Here is a 23909-nt window from a genome sequence, read left to right as displayed (position 1 = left end):
TGAGACTCCATCTCAAAAAAAAATTTTTTTTTTGAGATGGAGTCTCACTCTGTCACCCAGGCTGAATTTTTTTTTGAGATGGAGTCTCACTCTGTCACCCAGGCTGGAGGGCAGTGGCATGCTGCTGGGCAGGAGATCCTTCTGTCTCAGTCTTCCAAGTAGCTGGAACTATGAGCGTGCACCACCACGCCTGGCTAATTTTTTGATTTATTGCAGAGACAGTCTTGCCAAGTTGCTCATGCTGGTCTCAAACCCCTGAGTTCAGGCCATCCTTGCGCCTCTGCCTCCCAAATTGCTAGGATTACAGACGTGAACCACTGCGCCCAGTTTATGTAAATATCTTACTCAGCAAACATGTTACTCAGCAAACTCTACTCCTACATTTAGCATCCATGGATGATTTTTGCCTAAACCAGCATTTTTCATGATGACTCCAAAGTGGTAATTTTCTAAGACTACCACCCTTTCCACATTTACCAGTTGGCAATCAGAGCTCTACTAGAGGACTTCTGTCTGTCTGTCTCTGATCAGCACAGACTCAGAAGTTACTTTTTTATTTACTGGATAATATGTCTTAACTGTCTTTTGATGCTCAAAAGATTTGGTCAGTAGCCCCTTCAAGTTGGCTCCCATGTTCTTTGTTTTCTCTGTGGTCTTTTTGACATGCCCCTGTCTTTTCTCTCTTTTTTTAAGCACAAGATTGTTGAGGCTCATCTTGTGTCTTCCTTGACCCAGCCCTACAATTTGCTTTTTCCCAAAGGATCTGTAGTTTATTTAAGTGTGGAATAGTATTAGAAATCAGGATCTGGGCTCTAGATGACTATAAATTTAAAACTTCAAAGAGGATATATTTACATCAGTTGATAAATAGCAAATCAAAAGACACACTGTCATAAATACAAAAGGATAACTGCAAATTGTATCACAATTTGTAGAACCAAACAACTGGAAACAAAACATGTTTATCTTTGAGGGACATGAAACTTGTGCATCTGCAAAAGGGAGTATAGGCGGTTGCATAATATATCAACTGCAATGGAATGATCTCCAGGGTGTAATGTATGTATAATGTGCTACCTTTTACTTAAGCGTAAAGTATGTTAATAATTATTTATGAAAGGGTACTATAAACATACTTATTCATAATTTGCTTGTGTTAAAAACGAATAAATAAAAAACTTTAAAAATGATTACTATAGAAGAGACAGGGATAGAAGCTGAGCTTCTGACTAACTTGTTTTGTAGCTCTGAAGGTGGGTCTAAGTAAAGAAAGCAACATTGAATCAAAATCAGTTTAAAAAAATTAGTCCCTAAAAATTAAAAAAAAAAAAAAAAAAGGCAGATGATCTAAATTGTATCAAACTGGTGGTCACAGAGGTAAGTTATTTCAGCAGGCTTGAAAGCAACCATTTAACTGTGGGAATAAGTATTCCTGAGAATAAAAGGAATCTTGAAGTCATCTTAACTTTTAGTAATCATATAGTTTGTAATAATGGTATTATTTTGAAACCGTTAAAAAAGTATGTTATTTAGAAACAAGAAACTCAATCCAAATGATGATATAAAAATAAAATTCAAACGTTAATTAAAAAAACTTGCAATTTTGAATTTGGATTGGAAATACTAGTATGAATTCTTAATATATTTTCTCTAAAAATATACATATCCTGGCTTATTTTATTAAAAGATTTTGAAAAATTCTGAAAACAGTGACAAATCCAGTAGTGTAATAGGTTCACCTGGTACTCAGATTGCAGTTTACTTTTCAGTTTAATAGAAGAAGGGCTTTTTTTGATGAAATGACTTAGTTATAGCCTCAGGGAAGGAGTATGTAGAATAAGCCTGGTTATACCAGAAAGGCAAGTAGGTTATCAATGAGTATTTGGAGTCTGTCAGAAGAACTTAGGAGTTCATAACGGATTTCCTGTTTGGCTAAAGATGGGACAGTTTGGAAATCAACAAAGATGCTGACAGTGGATTAAAATTAATCGAATAAATTCAAACCTGTAAGTTTATAATGAGACTTAAAGAATTATTGGTCTTCTTTAAAGGATGCTACTGATTTAACTTATTTTGAAAACTGGTAAATAAGGAAAAGAAATGAAATGCCTTTATGAACTGTACCTCAAAGTCAGCAGATATGAGGGAGAGTTTCTCATAGAAGTATTCCACCTAATAATGAAGAAATGGTGTATTGGGTAAATGAAGAATGATAAAATATCACTATTTTGCTACCTCTAATTAAGTAATGGATGAAGCCTTGTGATTATCAATGGCTGCTAAAAATACTAGGTATGAGATGATAGGGATGGACAAGGCTTGACAGTACCTGAATCCATAGATCATCTTAAACCTCACACAAAACAAGGCAACCAGACGTTAAGTGCCTTCCAATAGAACTCTGCAACATTACTTATAAAATGTTTTTGTGAAGAACAGTGAACTTGAATCTGATCATGCTTCTAGATATAGACAGTCAATTATAAGAAATCAAGGGACAGAAAAAATATTTAAAAATATCAAATATAAAAAGCACTTTTTAAACATAAAAATAGTAACAGGGGTGCAGTTAGTAAAATCTAGGAAGCACGAAAGTGCAAGAAACAGAATCATGAGATAAAAGGAGAAGGCTCAAATGGATATTGTAATATTTTCTAATATACTTAATGTTTAGTATTATGGTAATATTAGATAAAAGGTGTGAGGCTTATTGTAGATGTTTACAAATATTGTTTTTTATTTGAAACAAGATTGGTATGAGTTGGTAATTGCAGAGCTGAGTGATAGATGCATAATTTATTATATTGCTCTATAATTTGTATTTGAAATTGTATACAAAAATAAGCTTGCAAAGAAGCTTTAACTTGAATCACTATTTTATCTTTTAAATGTGGTGTTTCTACTTAATTTACCCTAAAGGTAATTTTATCACAATACCCAGAAACATGATGGTGATTTTTCTTTTGTAAACTAAGAAAAGTCAGGAAAAAGAATTGTGTTTTTAATAATCTACCACTTTATTAATAACTGTTGTGTTGGTGAGATATAATATACTTAGTAAGTCTAAAGTGTTGTACATATATTTAAGTTGTATCAAAGATTAGTATTGATTATTACCTAAATAAAATGTAATTTTTAATAGCCAAAAGAAATGTTTATAGCCAAATTATAATTTGCGAGTTATGTGAGAATCTGTACCTGTCTCTTTTACTTATTTAGTCTTCCATCTATCCATGAAACACTGAGCTCTTCATTTAGTACTTGACACACAAAGAGCATGTAAATCTCAGTCCTCAAGGAACATATGGTGTAGGAGAATAGCAAAAAACACTACAGTGATTATTATTACACCATATGCTCATAACCAAGATAGTGGTATATACAGGAAGTTTTGGGAGTGCTGAGGAGGGATACCAAATTTACTGTTGGACTGGGATGGAGTATGGAGAGATTTGTTGGAGGAGTAGCCATAAGGTAGGACTTAAGAATTAAATAGTGGAAAGAAAAGAGGAGTGGTGCAAAAGCAGAAAGTGGTGGAAAGAGAAGGTAACTTTCAGAGAGTTACCTGTAGCTTACCATAGCTCAGCCTGGGGGTTTGAGTGGGAAACTGACTGGAAATAGATTGGAGAATTAGGAAGAAACAAATTCCTTGAAAGGTCTCATAGATGTTTGAACTTTGTAATAGAAAGACAGAAAATGTATAAAAGAAAGTTAGGCTATGACCAACTATCTATCAGTTTTAGAAAGGGCATTTGAAGCAGTAGGCTGAAATAAAATTACTTTATTAGGAAGGAGTTTTTCACCTATTTTCGCTCAAGGTGTTATGTCCAAATATAAATTTTTTGGTTCTATATGCTTTTCTTTCAACTTTTTGATTTTTGTTTTTAAATTATGCAAAACATGTACCTAATTCCAAAACTGAAGACTCATTCAATTGCTGGTCCTTCTACTACTTTCTTTCTTCTCTCTATCTGTAGGTATTCATTTTCAAATTAGTTGTTGGTTTATGCTGCCATTGTTCCTTTTTAAAAGTGTAAGCAAGTATGTATAAATATTTCTCTTTCTTATCCACAGGAAACATACCATAAACAATGTTTTGTGACTTACTTTTTTCACTTAACTATATCCTGGAGATTATTCTATAGCAGTAAATAAGATAGTCTTTGCATATTCTTTATCCTACTAAAGAAGAACTCAATACAATAAATGTTTATACTTCTAATACCTAAAGGTAAAGTCATTCTAATAACAAACCTATGCCATTAGAGTAGCCTAGACTCAGGCTGTTGCTTCTATCTCCAACCAGAATGACTTCTGCCTAAAGAATATGAAAGATTTCTGCATTCATTGAAGAATTTTGATTTGTTAACAGTTTTTACTGACTATACATTTGGAATTACTAGTTAAGATATAATTAAGAATATAGGCCTGTGATAGTCCCCAAAATTCAATAATTTATCTGTCTCTTTTTAAAGTATTTATTGAGCACTCATCTGTGTAAGGTACTATACTAGTAGGTACTCTGGAAAAAATAAACTACTTATAAAGCTCATAAGCAATTAAACAGGTAACTCTTTGAACTCTTCTTTACTGAAGAATTAATTTAGCAGCACTTTCTTCTAAATGTTCTCTGACTATTGTAATGTTCTCTGACTATTGTACCAGATTTTAGTGCTCCGCATACATCTAGATCGTTGTCTTAAACATAGCACAGAATGATATCAGTATTTACATGACAGTCTCAAGATTAAAGTTTCTTTTTATAGTAAGGACTTTGTTTCTTGTCAGTCTCCCCAGTGTCTAATTCATGATAGCTCTTGGTGAAGTTTATTGACTAAATGAAAGATTTCGACTGGGTGCAGTGGCTCACTTCAGCTACTCAGGAGGCTGAGGTGGGAGGATGACCTGCGCACAGGCGCTTGAGGCTGCAGTAAGCCATGATTCTGCCACTGCACACCAGCCTGGGTGGCAGAATGAGATTCCAACTCAAAAAAAAGAGAAACATTTCTCTTACCTAGTGGGTTGAAGGAAAAATAAAATTGTTGTATATCAGGAAAAATATCTTCTCTAGTATCCTTATTAAAATTTCGCTCAAGGCATGTAAGTAAAATATGACTTTAAAAAAAAATTTTAAATGCACGATTCTATTTTAAGATCTCAGAACCATTTTATGAGAGACTAGAAACAGTGGCAAAAAATGATCTTATTAGGATAAGCCTTTAGAAAGCACATTTTTATTTACTCTTTCTGTGAAGAAAAACATTTTGTTAAATTTTTAAAACTTAGACATGCTCGTTTGAGACCAGCCCCGAGCAACTTGGCGAGACCTCGTCTCTACAATTTAAAAAAAAAAAAAAAAATTAACCAGGTGTGGTAACGCACGCCTGTAGTTCCAACTACTTGGAAGGCTGAGGTAGAAGGATCGCCAGAGCCCTGCAGGCTGAAACTGGGGCGGCCATGAGTGTGCCACTACTGCACTCCAGCCTGGGCAACAGAGTGAGATTCCAACTAAACAAAAAAAACATTTATATATCTATTCTGTCGAGTAAAAAGTCTTCCTACAAGCTTGTATTTATCTGTTTCCATGCAGAAACTATTAAATCCTTGCTCTGGAAAAAGAATTAGAATTACTTTTAATTGTGTGGCATGTTTTCTTAGTGTAATACCTCCATCTGGTGGCATTTTTGGAAACTACAGAAGGGGAGAGAATGTTTTCCTGTGTGTGTATACCTGTGGTTTCTCATAAAACCATATGAAATTACATCAGAAGTTGGGTATACCCTATTTACCAGGAATTTTATGTTCTAGTTTTCAACAGTTTAATTGCAAACACCATATAAACAAATGACCCTGGGGATAATAATTTCACAATCTTTAGTCCAGACCATTTCTACTCTACATTGGATTAAGAATTAGAAATGGAAAAAAGATAGTTTCTCAGTAAGCTGTTATTGCTTTCAAATGTATATGTATAGATGTTAGGAAATATGAGAAGTTGCTATTTTTTTCAGACTTATTACTGTAGAACCATAAGAAAATTAAGTGATTTTCTCAGAGAAGCAGTTTACTGATTTCTTAAAATTAATTTATATTTTATCATAGCTGAATTATAATACATTATATTCTTCTGGAATAATAGAATAGAGATATAATCTCGAAAACAAACAGAACCTACAAATACATTTCTTTTCTGCCTGTTACCGTAGGAATTTTTACCACATTTTATCTTTCCTTCACACAATTCCTACTTTATAATTACTAGAGCTAAATGACCTTTTAAAGGTAGGCACTGTGGTTTCAACTTCTTGTCGTCCCAAATTTCTAGCCAGGATTATTCAATATTTGGTAGGCAGATTTTGCTTATTATTTTACAGGAAGATTGTGGTCTTAATTATGTTTTAGCCAGAACTGTACTAAATTTGTCAGCTATACTACAGATTAATTTTCTATTTAAGAAAAATTATATTCCTGGTATTTAAGAAAAATTAAATTCCTAATGAATTTTTCTTGAAATCTATTTATTTTCAAATTGCAGCCAATCAGATGAAGATTCTGGTTCACCTTCAGGCTCTGCATCTGGTTCGAGTTCTGGAAGCAGTAGTGATGGAAGCAGTAGCCAGTCAGGTAGCAGTGACTCTGACTCTGGATCTGAATCAGGCAGTCAGTCAGAGTCTGAGTCAGATACTTCCCGAGAAAACAAAGTTCAAGCGAAACCACCGAAAGTTGATGGAGCTGAGGTAATCAATAAAATATCCAATAAAAGATAGATTTCTTGTATTAGTTTGGGAAAATGTATAGGATTGGTATATATCCTTTATAATCTAGCTTTTAGAGAAAAGAAAACATTTTAAATTAAAATTTACTTTTTGTGATCCTAAAACTTATGGCCATACATCTACGAACTAACTGACTTGGAAGAGATTCAGTCTATAACTAAAAAACAGCAAGTATAAAACACACACACACACACACAAATAAAAATTTTTTTGTCTCTTAGGCAGAAATTAGGTTTCATAAATGTTTATTATCTCATAGATAAAAATTAAAGACTTCATGAGATCTACTTGTTAACCTTACGGTATATAATCTCTGCTTTCAAGCTCTTCAAAGGAGATTCTTTATTGCTAATAGCAGGAGAGACTAGAACTCAGATTTTTGAAGATAGTTGGTAAAATAGGGTCAGGGCTATCCTGTTTGAAATAAGCTTCTATAAGATATACTAAAGAAACATAAGATTATTTTTCCTATACACTACTGCTTTATTCGTTAAAAACTTTGCCTTTTTGACTTTTAGTGGTATTGCCTTTCAGTTGACTTTGTACCAGTAAGATGACATTTCAATTTTTGTAGCTCTTCTAATGGGGCAATACTAGTGTAATATCTGTCAGTAAACATGGTATCTGGTTGCATTGGGAACTTTTTGGTACCACCACGAAAGCATATTCCCTTTCTATGTAACGCCAGCTGATTTTTAAAATGCATATCTCAGTATATATTCTATCTCTTGATTTCCTTTTTTGTGCAATTTGAATGGAAAATTTCAAGGAAACATTTATTTTTGAAAAATTTGCACTTGTATAAGTTTGTCCTGTATAATCACCAGCTATCTCTTTATGTCCCCTGAGAGGGGACATCCAAGTGGTTTGCTAGATTTATGATGTTCCTTCAGAGGCACAGCTGAGTGCAAAGGGTTAATATACAACTAAAACTCTGCATTTTCTTTTAATTATATTGCAATGGTAATGTATTATATAAGAGTTTAAAAAATAGTCGATTTATTATTTTGAGGAAGTGAAAGTGATGGTAATTTTTCAATAAATTAACTTTTTAAAAAAAATTTTCTCTGCTTCACCATTCACTAGTTCATATTTCTATTATAGTTTTGGAAATCTAGCCCTAGTATTCTGGCCGTTCAGAGATCTGCAATGCTCAAGAAGCAGCAACAGCAGCAGCAACAACAACATCAAGCTTCATCTAATACTGGCTCAGAAGAGGTGAGTTTTCATTATGAGCTATTATGTTAAAAGTAGACATGATAACTTATCACTTAACAAGTATTTGTGAAATTATTAGAATTAATAAGTGCTTTGCAAAAGTAAATAGGAAATACATTTCAATGTATGTATCAAGAATCCATTATCTAATAATGCTACTTTTAGGAGTTAAAAGAATGGACTACAACTAAGTAATATAGTTCCTGTGTGTGCATAAGCACACATGCATGTGTGTCTGCACAGTAACATTCGGGAAAAGTTATATTAAAAACTGTCTAATGGTAGAAAACATTAATTCAAAATTTGGTGATCACATCTACAATTCCTTGTTGTGGTCATGCTAGGTAACAATAATGGTCTCCAGAGATGGTAGACTTTAAGGTTTTATACAAATTCTGATGTCGTGATATTTATCTGATTTCATTCACTATCATTGTTTACAATACAAATGTTATTAATTACTTTAAGCTAGTTAATGTATAAATAAAACTACATAAAAAAGAAAGGTTTTATAGGTCTGTTGTTTGTAAAGCTAATGTTAAATAGTATATTAAGTAAAAATTTGGCATCATGGTTAAATTCTAATCATTAATAGATGATAGTGACTTTTTATTTTTTCTTACAGGATTCCTCTAGCAGTGAAGATTCTGATGACTCAAGTGAAGTCAAAAGGAAAAAGCACAAAGAGTATGTCATTTTGTTCAACTGACTAGTTCTTTGGAAAATCCTAAAGATTTTGTATTTTTTCCTTTATGAAAATTGTTACTAAAATTGTTACTTTTATAAATTCTTGGTTTATGGCATTTTATAAAATTAATTTAAACAAATAATCTGTAACATTTATCTCTGTTACCATCTGAGACTTTTGTGCCACTTTTATCTCTTATAGCCCCTATCTCCTATATATTTTTAAATGTTAAAGATCTACTTAGTCATAATATCAGAAATTTTTAATAACTTGGGAAACATAGGCATGTAGCAGCCACAGAATGACTGATTTGGGGTGATTCTATTAATTTATGTTAATAGTTATTTTTACTCATTATAATTTCCTAAAGCTCTGGACTCAGAAAATACTGAGTACTGAAGATTCTCAATTCATGTACACTTAAATGTTTTTTTTTTAATTTCTTTAGAAACATTTCATTGTCTCTTATTTTTTTCTATTTGCATTTGATATTCTGCACATTCATCTTAGTGTGTCTAGGTTTGGTTTTGTTATTTATTTTCCCCACAAGATTCATGCATCTTTAATGAGAAGATTTATATCTTTTGTTACTCTATTTATCTTTTATTCTGAAAATTCAGTTATTTTGTCTTTGGATATTTTTTGTTTCTCTACTGTAAATCTCTCTGGTACTCCTATTAGTAGATATATTTTGTATCCTCCATGAATCTTACTGTATCATGTTTTTAATCCCTTTATTGCTATGCTGCATTCTGATTAATTTCTTCAGCTCGCTCTTCTCGTTTTTAAATGGAAAATCCTTGTATTATTAGCTGTTTATTTACTTGCCTGAGTTGATAAATTCTAAACTTAGCATAGGTGCAAGAAAATAATGTTTTAAAAAACAAGAGTAATTTGGGACTGTGGATAGACTTACTTGGATATAAAAATTAACAATGTATATTATAAAAATATAAAGTGGAGACTTTTCATATGTCATGCCTATTTCTACTTCCAGTGTACAAGCTCTAAAAAGATCTCAATAAAAAATAATTTGCTTCTGTAATGTTTTTATCATAAGCAAATTTTGTCATACATGCTTGTTTATGTAGCCTTTAACATAGTCATAATTGGTGCAAGAGATCCAGAGCAGTGGAGCAGAAGCAAGAACTGTTTCAGCAGAACTGAAAAGGCATATAGTATATATAAATATTCAATGTGTATCTTTTATTTGAAATGTATATGATAGTAAAATATTAACATGTACATGCAGTATTTTTTTCTCTACATGCTGATTGAAATGAAATAGAATAAAAATAGTAATAAAGGCAACTGTTGAATGTGTTTGAAAGGGTTCTGTTAGTACTGAGTTGTTTTTTTTTTATATTTTCTATTCTGCATTTAATCTTTTCTTAATGAATATATACTGTTTTTAAAATACATTTTTAAAAATCACAGCCTCTAGATAATTACAATGGAATGGATTAGACTCTTTTTGAGAGGGAAAGTATAATAATTATATAAGATTTTCAAAATTAAGACCTGTAACTCTAAATTATCCATAATGAGAATCAAAATGACATTTATTTACTAGCTGTTCATTGATATGATTAATTGATTACCAAAACTCCAGAGTTATGAGATAAATCAATGGAAATATTTTCTAGTTTTTTTATTCTATAGACATTTTATATTTTTTAGTATGAATGAAAACAGTGTGTATATCATTGAAATTTAATTTTGTTGGTTTAATCTGTTTTATTAGGGATAAAATGTATATGATGTTAGCATAAATAAAAATACTTTATAAATTTTATCTACAGTGAGGATTGGCAGATGTCTGGATCAGGATCTCCATCTCAGTCTGGTTCAGATTCAGAATCTGAGGAAGAGAGAGATAAAAGCAGCTGTGATGAAACGGAATCTGATTATGAGCCAAAAAACAAAGTCAAAAGCAGAAAACCTCAAAATAGGTGAGTGCAGTATAGTCTTTGTTTAATGGTGATAATTGTTGGATATGGAAGATATTCATTCTTTGTGTTCATGGTTTTTCAAATCTCTTTTATACTAGTGTTTTCATAAAAATTGTTTTTTTCTTTCTACCCTTCCCTAGGTCTAAGTCAAAAAATGGGAAGAAGATTCTTGGACAAAAAAAGAGACAGATTGATTCATCTGAGGAGGATGATGAAGAAGAAGATTACGATAATGATAAAAGAAGTTCTCGTCGCCAAGCAACTGTCAATGTTAGCTATAAGGAAGATGAAGAAATGAAAACAGATTCTGATGACTTACTTGAAGTCTGTGGAGAGGATGTTCCTCAACCTGAGGAAGAGGAATTTGAAACAATAGAAAGGTTTATGGATTGTCGGATTGGGAGAAAAGGAGGTATTTTTTTTTAATTTATTGTTTGGTTGTTTAAATTACATTTAGTTGAGTAAATACAATATATTTTAAAGATTTTTCCATTTTGAAAGCTGAGGATAGATTTTTTTTCTATTTTACTTACTTGTTATAAAAATATATTTTGCTTAGCTTAAGTGTCTTCTTCCAGAAAATATCTACCTGACTCCATGTTACATATTGTGAATAATTAGACAGTTTTCAGCTTGTATATTTGAGTTTTCTGTTGCCATACCTAAATAATAGTTGCTATTTAGGTACTTTCAATTTCACAAACTGGGCTTTTGAATTTTTTTCTTTCATCTTAAATATGTAGATTAATCTTTACATATAGTTTTTAGAGACATTTTAAGATTTTTTAATTTCCAGTTATCAGTCTTTCAGTTATCAGATATTGTCAGTGATCTCAGGAGTACCTCTTGTCTTTTTACCTTTTCTAACTTTAAAATTGAAGTGATTACATTAGTGAAGTCTTCAGTTCCCAAACATCGGTTTATTATCTATGTATAATATAACTTCTGATAAGTTTTTATATCCCTTGATACTTTCTTTTTACTTAGTTAAGAAATTTTATATTTTTGTATTCATAGTCTCGAAATTTTGAGTTGAAAGGAAATTATCCTGTGAACAGAATTATAAGGAAAGTTTTGTGCTGTTGTTTTCAGCTACTGGTGCTACTACAACCATCTATGCAGTTGAAGCAGATGGTGACCCAAATGCAGGATTTGAAAAAAACAAGGAACCGGGAGAGATCCAGTATTTAATTAAATGGAAAGGATGGTCCCACATCCACAACACTTGGGAGACAGAAGAAACTCTTAAGCAACAGAATGTTAGAGGAATGAAAAAGTTGGATAATTATAAGAAAAAAGATCAGGAAACCAAAAGATGGTAAATATGTTCTATGTCACACTTTTTTGTAGTTCAAAGATGATTAAACTTTTTTGTTAATAAGAAATATATAATCAAAAATTAAATGATAGTTTAAAATAACTATACAATTTATAACACTGTTGACCTTCTGAATCCATGCTTCTACATCCTCAGGTTCAGCCAACTATGCTTTCAAAATATTTAGGCAGGAAAAAAATCAGTAAAAATAACAGTACAATTATAAAAATACGAATTAAAAAACAATACAATATAACAACTACTTATATGGCTTTTATATCATATTAGTATTATAAGTATATCTAGAGACAATTTAAAGTATATGGGAGGATATATGTAAGTTATATGCAAACTCTGTGCCATTTTTATATAAGGGATTTAAGTATCCTCGGATTTTGGTATCTGGGGGGGGAATCCTGGAACCAATTCTCTGCAGATACCAAGGGATAATTATATTTAATCTTGTGGTAAAACTCTTAGGGAGAGCCATATCTAAGCCTCTCCTTGGTAACAGTCACAGAGAATGTGTATCACACATTATATATTACACATTTTTAAAGTTAAAAGTCAGTGATGACTTATTTCTGTTTAAATTTCTTCATCGTTCATACTTGTCCCATGTATGTGGCAAAATGGTAGACTTCATACTACCGTGAGTGTTTGGGGAGAATGGGTTATTTATTGGTGATTTTGAAGTCTATTCCTGGGTTAATTTTCAGGTTGAAAAATGCTTCTCCAGAAGATGTGGAATATTATAATTGCCAGCAAGAACTTACAGATGATCTACATAAACAGTATCAAATAGTGGAACGAATAATTGGTTAGTAATAAATGGTTCTGATTAAATTTTTATCTTCTTGTGTTTGAAATCATCTGAAAAGAGACATAAATTTACTAATTACACATCAAATACAATAGATTTCTCTTAATAAAATAGAGTATTATAAACAATCAGATGGCTAATATTTACTTGTGTAACTTTTACTAAGAATTATGTCTCTGATCAGCTTAAATGTTAATTAAATATTCTATTTATCTCACAGCTCATTCCAATCAAAAGTCAGCAGCTGGTTATCCTGATTATTATTGCAAATGGCAGGGCCTTCCATATTCGGAGTGCAGTTGGGAAGACGGAGCTCTCATTTCCAAAAAGTTTCAAGCATGCATTGATGAGTATTTTAGCAGGAACCAATCAAAAACCACTCCTTTTAAAGATTGCAAAGTGAGTATAGTTTGACATTTTTAGTTACTGAAGATGTATTTATACATTCTAAATATTATAAGCCTGAATATAAGAGTTGGATCCTGATTTCAGATAGACTATAGAAGAATACTTCTTGGTTGATAGGTCTTACAGAAAGTGAGGTTCTTGTAATTGCTATGTGATATTAACTGGTATTGTCTTATCCTTAGAGGACATAATTGTTTCAGAAAGATAAATTGATGGTGGTGATAGTGGTAGTTGTGGGAAGTGAGTTAGGGAGACCAAAAAGGGAAAATTTCTTGGAAACTAGAGATTGGTTTAGTTTAAAAGGTAGTGGATATTTTATTTGAAGGTAGGGAAGAGGAACATATCTATAAGAAAGTAGCCAGGACTACCTTGCATAATACTTTCAAAATCTTTGTAATTTACCTAAAGTCATTAGTTGTAGTTTTGGGGATCTCCTAGCATTTCTCTCAGATACAAGTTTGTATTAATTTTTTTAAAGGGTAATTGGAATCAGAAACTGAGGAGCTTAAGCCAGTTTTATGGTTTATTTCTATTCTTGCTCAGGGCTGGGGCAAGACTGTGAATGAATTAACATAGACTTTGCTTGTAAAATACATGAGACACTTGTGTTTTGGCAGGGTCTTAATTTTTGCTATCATTTTTTTCAAAAAATGTGAAATATTTTACTGTTGATTCTTATTAAAGTAAGAGACAGCGGTTGTTATTTTTTAAAAAAAACTGAATCCTCGGATATATTTTGAGTCATGGAATTTCAGCTTGGTGATTTAAGATGAAATTTTAAAATTTATGGTAAAAGCTGAGATTTTCATCTTTTCTGTAAAACTTCTCTATTTAATAATTCTACTTATGTACATTTATTTTTACTGAAGGTATTAAAACAAAGGCCAAGATTTGTAGCCCTGAAAAAGCAACCATCCTATATTGGAGGCCATGAGAGTTTAGAATTAAGAGATTATCAACTGAATGGTTTAAATTGGCTTGCTCACTCTTGGTGCAAGTAAGTATATTTGATTCATCTATTTAATTTGAGAGAGCAATAATTTTACAAATACAGGATTCAGAAAAGATTTCCATCAACATAAAAGATAAGACACTTTGGGATCTTATATCCTGGTCTTTGTATTTCCTAATTTATATAAACAATGCTTATTATAAGCTAGGAAGAAAATCTAGTGGAGTTTGAGTTTAACTTGATTGTTGCCTTTCTTTTTTTTCAATCAGAGTCTCACTCTGTTGCTCTGTCACCCAGGCTAGAGTGCAATGGCACAATCACAACTACTGCAGCCTTGACCTGGGTGGGCTCAGGAGATCCTTCTGCCTCAACCTTCCAAGTAGCTGGAATTATAGGCATGTGCCACCATACCTAGCTAATTTTTTGATTTATTGTAGAGATGAGTTCTTGCCAAGTTGCCCAAGTTGGTCTCAAACCCCTGGGTTCAGGCAATCCTCTCTCCTCTGCCTCCCAAAGTGCTGGGATTACAAGTGTGAACCATCGTGCCTGACCTTGTTGCCTTTCTTAAGTACATTTTTGTTTAATGTAAGCCTCTTTGGGCCTAAAATGATAAACTGCCTTTACTTATAAATATTAGTGATTAAGTCTTTAGCGACATGCCTTTATGTTTATTATTTGTAGCTAATAAAGATGGCATATTCTTTATAATGCCTGTCAGATTAATTTTATTTAATTTCATATAAACATGTACACATGATGTAAAAAATTTTTGTATATTTGAATCTTTCATTGCACTGCTAATTTTTTTTTTTTTTTAATTTGTAGGGGAAATAGTTGCATACTTGCTGATGAAATGGGTCTTGGAAAAACAATACAGACGATCTCATTTCTGAACTATTTGTTTCATGAACATCAATTATATGGACCTTTTCTGTTAGTAGTGCCACTTTCCACTCTTACTTCCTGGCAAAGGGAGATTCAGACATGGGCTTCTCAGATGAATGCTGTGGTTTATTTAGGTGACATTAACAGCAGAAACATGGTAAGTTGTTTTGCCACAAATTTGGAAATCAAGTCACACTTTTCTTTGAGGATGAATATTTTCTCTTTCTTTCTTTTTTTTTTTTGACTTCATAGTTTTAGTCTCTGTCATAGAACTTGCTACAAATAAGTACTGAGTATTTAATTGACTATAACAAAAATAAAGTTTGATTTAGTGGTTATATATATATGCATATATTTATCTTTTCTACCTTTTTTGGGGAAAATTTCAGATATACATGAAAGCAGACAGAAAAGTGTAATAAACCTTCATGTTCCCATCTCCAGCTTCACAGTCTAATTTATTGCTAGTTTTGTTTTGTCTATGTCTCTACACACTTCTAAATATTGTGAAGCAAATCCCAGATGTCATATTTCATCCGTAAATGTTATGTTGTTAAATGGATTAGTTTCTTGTGTTTTATTACATGTGAACTTTTCTTTACTGAAAAATACGTATTAAAGTTGTGACTTTTTTAATAGAGGTTTTTGATATGCTGAGGTCTTTATATCTATTTATGATACTATCAACATAGAGCGTGTTGGCTTATAAAAAGAATAGTAAACTATTTTATTACATAACAAATGAATAGTTATTTGTGATTTGTGTATTTTTGATTGGATTTTAATTTAAATATTTAAGTAAAAGTATAATTTGCTTAATATTTTTCTTAAAATTGTTCTTGGGTTGATAGATAAGAACTCATGAATGGATGCATCCCCAGACCAAACGGTTAAAATTTAATATACTGTTAACAACTTACGAAATTTTATTGAAGGATAAGGTATGTATTACCTGTGTGTTTTTTGTCTGTTGTGTATCAGTTTTTCCTTTACTATATGTTGTGGACAGGATAGGAGGACAACTTAAATCACAGGTCAGCAAGCTATAGCTGTGGTCTTATTTTTTTTCTTGAGCTAAGAATAATTTTTACACTTTTAAGTAACATTAAAGGAGTATAGAAAGAATATGTGACAGAGAAAACATTGGTTTGCAAAGTCTAAAATATTTACTATCTGGCTCTTTACAGAAAAAGCTTTCCAACTCTTGATTTAATGAAAGCAGTTATTGTGTCTGTTGATCTGTAATCTCTTTAAAGAACAGGAAGAAACTTAACAAGATTAAACTACTACTATGTGTAGCAGTGTTATAAGTACTTTGTAGCTACTGCCTCATTTAATTCTCCCATTTATTTTATATTTGTTTTCTCTACTTTATTGGAAAGAAAGACAGTCTCAAGAAAAATCTCAAAGAGTAATGGACTTGCCTAAAGTCAGGCCTGTCTCTTTTTGAGTCAGAGATCATAAGCTTATGTTATGTTCATAAAAGTCATGCAGTGAATTGTCCCTATATTTGAATTAAGACGCTGTTCCAAATTTGTGTCATAGTATCTTCACACTGACTTTAGTAGACGCCTCAATTGTACTTAAAAATCTTGTGGCTAAAAATCTTTTATAAAACTTTAAAATGATACTTTTTTTCCCCTTTAATTATTAATTTATAAGCTAGTAAAAACTTTGACTTGGTATGCCCTAGTAGTTAAATTAGTCATAGAAGGAATGTATGATGACTTCTTGATTTGGGGATTCTAATAAATCTTAAAATAATAATCTTATACTTGAAAATCAGACAAAAAGTTTAATTTTAATTTGCCTAATTTTAATAATTTGAGTTCTGACTAAATGAGAAAGCTAAATTTGAATTCCAGTTTTCTCTTAAAGTATTAACTTTTTTTTTTGTTATTTTAAGGCATTCCTTGGAGGTCTAAATTGGGCGTTTATAGGTGTTGATGAAGCACATCGATTAAAGAATGATGACTCCCTTCTGTATAAAACTTTGATAGATTTTAAATCTAATCATCGTCTTCTTATCACTGGAACCCCTCTACAAAATTCCCTCAAAGAGCTTTGGTCTTTGCTGCATTTCATTATGCCCGAAAAGTAAGACAAATTTGAGATAACATAATTTTAATCATAGTTTTGTATGGTAATGTTTACTGAGATGAAGTGCAGATAATAGGGTTAGTAAGAAGCTTTACTGCTTTCAAACATTAGATCACAGATTATTAAAAAGAAAACGGGGTCTAGTTGGTTACAATAATGTTGGAATTTTTCAATTTATTTAAAACTTAAGCCATGCATAATAAATTACATCTGTTCATTTTGCACACATTCAAAACGTATATTGCTTGAAAATCCGAAACAGTACCGTTTTTTGTATTTAATAGTAGTAGTATCACCAACAATGAGATACTGGTAATCCCATTTCCTAAATGAGGAAAACTAGATGTTAAATGACTTGCCCAAGGTCACTGTGTGTTCTCTTTAAATAAATCCAGAACTTAAACAGTATATTTTTTGAGAAATATTTTAATGATAATTATTTGTATACTTGAAAATACTTTATATTCATCTAGTTCAAGTAGAGCCATAAGTTACAACTTATGTTTCACCATGCATATAAAATATATATATAAGTATAAAATGGACTTCTTGAGAGGGAAATTTTTCAAAGTGACTAATTTTAGCTAATTTCTATTTTTTTCCTCTAAAAATATATAGTATTTTGTTTACATATAACTACCCTCAAAAATCTCATATGCAATTTGACTTTGCAGTGATTGTTCCATATTATTAAATTTTAAAGGTTTTCTTCTTGGGAAGATTTTGAAGAAGAACATGGCAAAGGGAGAGAATATGGTTATGCAAGCCTTCACAAGGAGCTTGAGCCGTTTCTGTTACGCCGAGTTAAAAAAGATGTGGAAAAATCTCTTCCTGCCAAGGTTGAGCAGATTTTAAGAATGGAAATGAGTGCTTTACAGAAACAATATTACAAGTAAGCTATACACAGAACACATGTTCTAAACATTTAATTCTGAATACCCTTCATGTCCTTGTCCTCCTCATGGTGCCCCTACCCTCTTCTTAAATAGTATCTTAGAGCAGTAGCAACTCTTTAATTTTAGAATAGGTTTATTCTATGGCATAATGGGAAAAGGAGAGTTGATGGCATGTCCAGAATCATGAGACATAAGACTACATAATTCATCTTCTAGCACATCATTAATTTTCCTAGGTAGCATACTCTTACCTTATAAAGAGTTTGTTAGGATTTTTATGATACAAAGGTGTATTATATAATTATGGCAACTTGCAGATAGAAGTAGAGGCCAAAGAAAGAAACTTAGAACAAAGTTTTAGATCCCTTTGCTTTTTGAAGAATGTTAACAAGTCATAGCTTGTGTAAATTTTGTATGTCAAGATCTGTACTATAGCACATCAAAGATTCAGAAAGGAAAATCTGTTCTAAAATCTACTTAAACATTTGATTGCATAAAATAAGATACATTGCTACTTATATTTGGAATCTCAGAAACATTTATATTTTATGGTAGAATCTGTCCATACATTTTTAAAAGATTGCATAAAGCTTTTACTATGGAAAATTCCAGACATAGCAAAAAAATAGGATAATATAATGAGCTCCCTTGTACCCATCACTCAGCTTCATTTTCAACCCAACCAATCTTATTTCATCTCTAATTGTCTTTATTTCTTCTACTTTATATCCTTTTGAGACAAATTAGAGAGATAATTGTTCCATCCATAAACATTTTTTATGTTATCTCTAATAATTTTTTAAAAATACTGGTGTCCTACTTACAAATTTTTAAATAATTTCTTGGTTCCAATACTTACTTTCAATGTTCAAATTATTGTCTCAAGCTTTTTTTTTTTTTAAGTTTGCTGAAATCAGGATTGAAATAGGGTCATATATGGCAGTTGATTTTGCATAGTATATCCCTCTGGAATAGGTAACAGTATCCCTTGTATTTCCTGTGAATAGATAGGCAATTTTAGATGCTTGTTTAGATTCAAGTTTTAATTTTATGACAAGAATATACTAATTTTGGTTTGAAGTTCTTTAAGGAAAATAGCAATGTTTTTTATTTTTGGAAAATTTGGAAAAGTAGAAGATATAATTATCTGTAACTCTCATTGCTGGTCATATTTTATGAATGTTGACTTAAACTCTTCAAGGTACTTTTTGGTAACTAAGTTAGCAAAATATTGCCATGAATTTCTGTAAAAGGTTTTAGAATATCACTTCAACAGAAATTGATAAGAACTTTTTTCTGTATAGGGAAAAATAAACTTACAGCCTTGATTTTGCTTTTTATTCCAGTTTTGGGGAAATGCTTAATAATTAGTGGTAAAGAATGGTAATAACATAGTTTGCACATTGAGTAGTTGGAACTTTCAAGTCCCTCTGAAGACTAACCTTTAAAAAGGAAGAAAATAAAAGGGAGTAGAAGGAAAGTAGGTCATGTTCAGAGGAATCATTGTATGTAGTTTGGAGTAATAAATTAGCACCAAATATTTTTCTATGAGTTGCGTATGTATTGTGTAATTGCAGTCCAGAGAAGGAAGTGTGGCTAAAACCAGGTATCCTCATGCGGTTTCTTTAAATCTGTTCACAAGATCCAATTTCATTAGCTGTCTAATGCCATGAAGTTTGTAAGAAGGCTGACATAGATAATACAACTAACCATGTTTCTAGCAAATCTGGGGAGAGAGGATTATTATACTATAATCACTACGCTACATTAAACCTTTCTGTGTGTAGTTAATGGTTCAGATAACAAGTTACATGTTCTTATGAATATTACAAGAGACTGTCCATTGTGTATCTGATTTTGAATTTCATAGTGGTGCAATTTTGGCTTTCATACTAGGGGTTTTTTTTTAATGGATTCAGAATTCATCCTGGTAATGGTTCTACTAAACATAATTTTTATGGTTTTCCTTTTTCTTAAGATGGATTTTAACAAGGAATTACAAAGCCCTCAGCAAAGGTTCCAAGGGCAGTACCTCAGGCTTTTTGAACATTATGATGGAGCTAAAGAAATGTTGTAACCATTGCTACCTCATTAAACCACCAGATAATAATGAATTCTATAATAAACAGGAGGCCTTACAAGTAAGAATTTCAAAATATTGTTACTTTGTGGTAAAGTAAAATTTTAGAGATGATTATTTTGGTTATAAGTGAAAATGGCACAATGCTTTAATATATTAGTGGGAAGTTATGCTTAGTTACTGGTGCTTTTTAAAATAATGATCTTGATTATCGTTTAGTCTTTATAAAGTTTTTTAAAAATTCTAATTTACCTAGTTATTTTAACAATTTTCTAAAAAGAGGTCTCAAATCAGACTGTAGTAATTTATCCTGGAAAAAAAAAATCTCATGGTATCTTCATAATTACGAAAGAAATTCATGAATAGTGATTATGCCGAATTTGTGATTTGGCAAATGGGAGTCTTCAAAAGGACATGTTGAGCTCAGATCTGACCATTTTCAGCACTTCTAGAAGATAAGTCAGAAGAATGAAGGCACAGTTTCAGTTCGGCTACAGGAGAGTATATTGAGGGGCTGAGTTCAGTGACTAAATACGTGATACATTTGAATGCATTTGCTTATACTTTTTAAACATTTGGTTGCTTAGTTGCTTTTTCTTCCAGTGTATTTGTTTTGCAGCTAAGGATTTTGGAGAGATATTGTAGTGTAGTGTAGTAGCTAGCAAGCAGAATGTACTAGTAGGAAATAAAAAAAATCCTAAATGCTAAATGGCAAGGAAAATTTTAGTTTAAGTTATAGATAGAGCCAAATGGTAAAGGTAGTAGAAAATTTTAAAAACTGAAATTATTTTTCCAACATTATAAAAATTTGAAATCTCAATTTAAAATAAACCAATTGAAGTGTTAAGTGGAGAACTTGTATCATTTGCTTCTTTTAACATGTTATAACAGTTTTGATTTATTGTTTCCTTAGCACTTAATTCGCAGTAGCGGAAAATTGATTCTTCTTGATAAGCTGTTAATTCGCCTAAGAGAAAGAGGCAATCGAGTTCTTATTTTTTCTCAAATGGTGCGGATGTTAGATATACTTGCAGAATATTTAAAGTATCGTCAATTCCCCTTTCAAGTAAGCATTTCATTGTGTTTGTTGTTTTAAAATTCATCTAAAATATTTTATAGAATTACCTTTGAAATATTTTTTAGGTGAAGTGTAGATTTTTATATAAACCATATTTTTCCTTTAAAGAAATTCATCTGCTTTAAAAAATAATATTTGTCATTCCCTTTTTTCTTCTTGTCTTTACATTTAGCAACAAAACAGTTTCTTTGCCTTAATTTTTCTTTTAATTATTTCCGTCTATGCTTGCTTTAGATTTTTAAAAACTGGATTAAAAGTTGGGCTTTAGGCTGAGGAAGGAAAACAGCAAGCAGTCTTTATGAATACTGCCAGAATTCTGAGGATTGGTATGCTCGTATTATTGTGGTGCATAGTTTGATAAATAAAACTACATAACTTTAGGGTAGAAACCAGAAACCAAAATAGGCTTATATTCCTTCTATCTATTCAAAATTTATATTGAAGTTAATTCAGTGTAACTAAAACTGTCATTGATGAGTGTTCAAAGTCAGGTGCTATTTTCAGTACTCTCCATCTAATAATGTGGTCAAAAATTTTTTAAACCCCATTATTGTTACATAATTCCCATACCTTACAATTCACCCATTTGAAGTGTACAACACAGTGGTTTTTATCAGTTAATTTTAGAATATTTTCTTCAGAATAAATCCTGTATCCTTTAGCTATCCTCCATCCTTCCGTTCCTTTTCCTCAGTCCTGCCCCCAGCCCTGTGTTGGTTTGTTTTTAAACAAATTATTTAGTGTTCATGGTCAAACAAAAGCATAGCACAGAAGTTTTTAAGCACCGTTCTCTGCCTGTAATACCTTCTCATTACTAGATCACTTCCCAGAGAGAATTAGTTTAAATTTTATTTTGCTTTAGGCCATGCTGCAATAATGATATACCACTATTCTTAAAATTTTTACTAGTTATAATTTCTATTTTAATGGAAAAAGAACACTTAATTTTTTTTTCAACTTTAGACATCTGTCTCCCTACTTTGTATAGGTGACAATGTAGAACATTTCACTTAAACAAAACCCACTTAGAATAAATTATCTAAAATATTTTCTCATGGTTTTTCTTTTTAAAGTTAGAATTTATACAGTAACAAAGCAAAGGTAGGCACATTAGCTTCCCAAAATGTTAGTTTAGCTCATCAGTTACATCATGGATCATAGTAAGCAAGCTACCTCTAGTCTATAACCAGTTAGTAATTATAAAATAATTGCCATTTATAATTAGTGTAAAGTAATATCAAATGTTTAATAAGTGCTCAACATAGGTCCAGCACTGTGCTAAGTGTTTCCCTATGTTCTCTTACTGAATCCTCTATAGTCTATAATGGCCATTTGTCCAGTGTCCAGTATTATGTCCATTTTACTGAGGGAAACTGACATTGAAAAAATGTTCAGAAAAGTCTGGTCATTTACCTATGGCACCCAATTAATATGATACTCAGATGTAGGCTGTTTGACTAGAGCCATGGTGTTTCATATCAGTAATTTTCAAACTTTAGCATTCATCAGAATTAACTAGAGGGCTTTTGCTTGACATCTGTCCCAGAGTTTCTGATTCAGTAACTTTGGGGTAAGGCTCAATAATTCACCTTATCTATCAGTGTTCAGTTTCAGTAACCATACATTTACTTTATCAACATTTTTAAAATTGTGTGTTAAAGCCTATTAATGGATGGGAGAATCAGTTTAATGGGTTACACCAACATTTAAAAAGTGATGTAATGAAGTATGATAGTATAACACAGTATATTATGTCTTGACACTTTTTTAAAGGTATTTGAACAGCTATCCACTCATTAACATATCTCTTATGTTGGGTCTCAAGCAGAATAATAGAACAGCATATGCTGTATTTACTCTTGGGGAAGCAGTTTTAGTGATAAGGAACACAGACTGGCAACAATGCTTGAGTGTTATTTACTGCGTAAGTATCTTCTACTTAGCAAAGGGCATGCTTAATTTTGTAATTAGGCGGGCACAGTGACTCAATCCTGTATTCCCAGCACTTTGGAAGGCCAGGGTGAGAGGGTCTGTTGAGGCCAGGAGTTCGAGATGAGCCTGGGCAACATAGTTAAACCTATCTTTACAAAATATTAAAAAAAAAAAAAAAAACTGCCCGGTGTAGTGGCATGTGCCCGAAGGCTCAGCTATTTGAGCTTCCAGGCTGAGGCTGGAGAATTCTTTGAGCCTGGGTGACAGAGAAAGACCCAGTCTCTAAAAAAGTTCTAATTGATGTTAATTGCTTTTTAACATTTTGATTCCTTTATATGTAACATTGTAATTTGTTTTATTCTAGAGATTAGATGGATCAATAAAAGGAGAACTGAGAAAACAAGCTCTAGATCATTTTAATGCTGAAGGATCAGAGGTATGTATTCATGCTTTTAAAAGTAAACTTTGTTTCAGTATTATGTTATATTATTTTGACTTTATATTTTTAGTCATTATATTTATAGCCTAATTTTTTTTAATTAAAAAAGTCTTATTTGGTGCTAGCCAGCTTTGATCAGCAAATGTGGTTGTAAAGTCAGTATTCTAGCTAAACCTGAAGAATTTTACCCTTTCTTACCAATACGGTTTCTTCATAGAACAGTTAGTTTGCTTCAAAATAAATTAACCCACTTTCATTTAGAATTGTTACTGTGTGTGTGCCTTTTACTTTTTAAAGAAATAAAATTTACAGCTATTGTTGTAGCCTCATTCTTCTCAACACTATATATCTTGAACTTAGTATT

General features: G+C 31.6%; 1 protein-coding gene across 2 annotated transcripts in view; it reads left to right on the top strand.

Annotated features, from left to right (window-relative positions):
- CHD1 (chromodomain helicase DNA binding protein 1) overlaps positions 1–23909 on the top strand; it is a 72893-nt gene that overhangs the window by 18073 nt on the left and 30911 nt on the right. For both annotated transcript variants that reach the window (XM_021717251.1, XM_008067367.2), the window contains exons 2-17: positions 6536–6737; positions 7881–7994; positions 8620–8681; positions 10485–10634; positions 10775–11046; positions 11727–11952; positions 12672–12772; positions 12996–13174; positions 14053–14180; positions 14961–15177; positions 15872–15961; positions 16927–17117; positions 17824–18012; positions 19995–20157; positions 21010–21162; positions 23471–23542. In XM_021717251.1, coding sequence (XP_021572926.1) covers positions 6536–6737; positions 7881–7994; positions 8620–8681; positions 10485–10634; positions 10775–11046; positions 11727–11952; positions 12672–12772; positions 12996–13174; positions 14053–14180; positions 14961–15177; positions 15872–15961; positions 16927–17117; positions 17824–18012; positions 19995–20157; positions 21010–21162; positions 23471–23542 — 2509 coding nt within the window. The remainder of the gene's footprint in view (positions 1–6535; positions 6738–7880; positions 7995–8619; positions 8682–10484; positions 10635–10774; positions 11047–11726; positions 11953–12671; positions 12773–12995; positions 13175–14052; positions 14181–14960; positions 15178–15871; positions 15962–16926; positions 17118–17823; positions 18013–19994; positions 20158–21009; positions 21163–23470; positions 23543–23909) is intronic.

This window comes from Carlito syrichta, unplaced genomic scaffold, assembly GCF_000164805.1.
Source record: "Carlito syrichta isolate Samal-C Ts95f unplaced genomic scaffold, Tarsius_syrichta-2.0.1 Scaffold309490, whole genome shotgun sequence".
NCBI lineage: Eukaryota > Metazoa > Chordata > Mammalia > Primates > Tarsiidae > Carlito > Carlito syrichta.
Note: the sequence above shows the minus strand (reverse complement) of the source record. Positions and strands in the feature narration are given on the sequence as shown.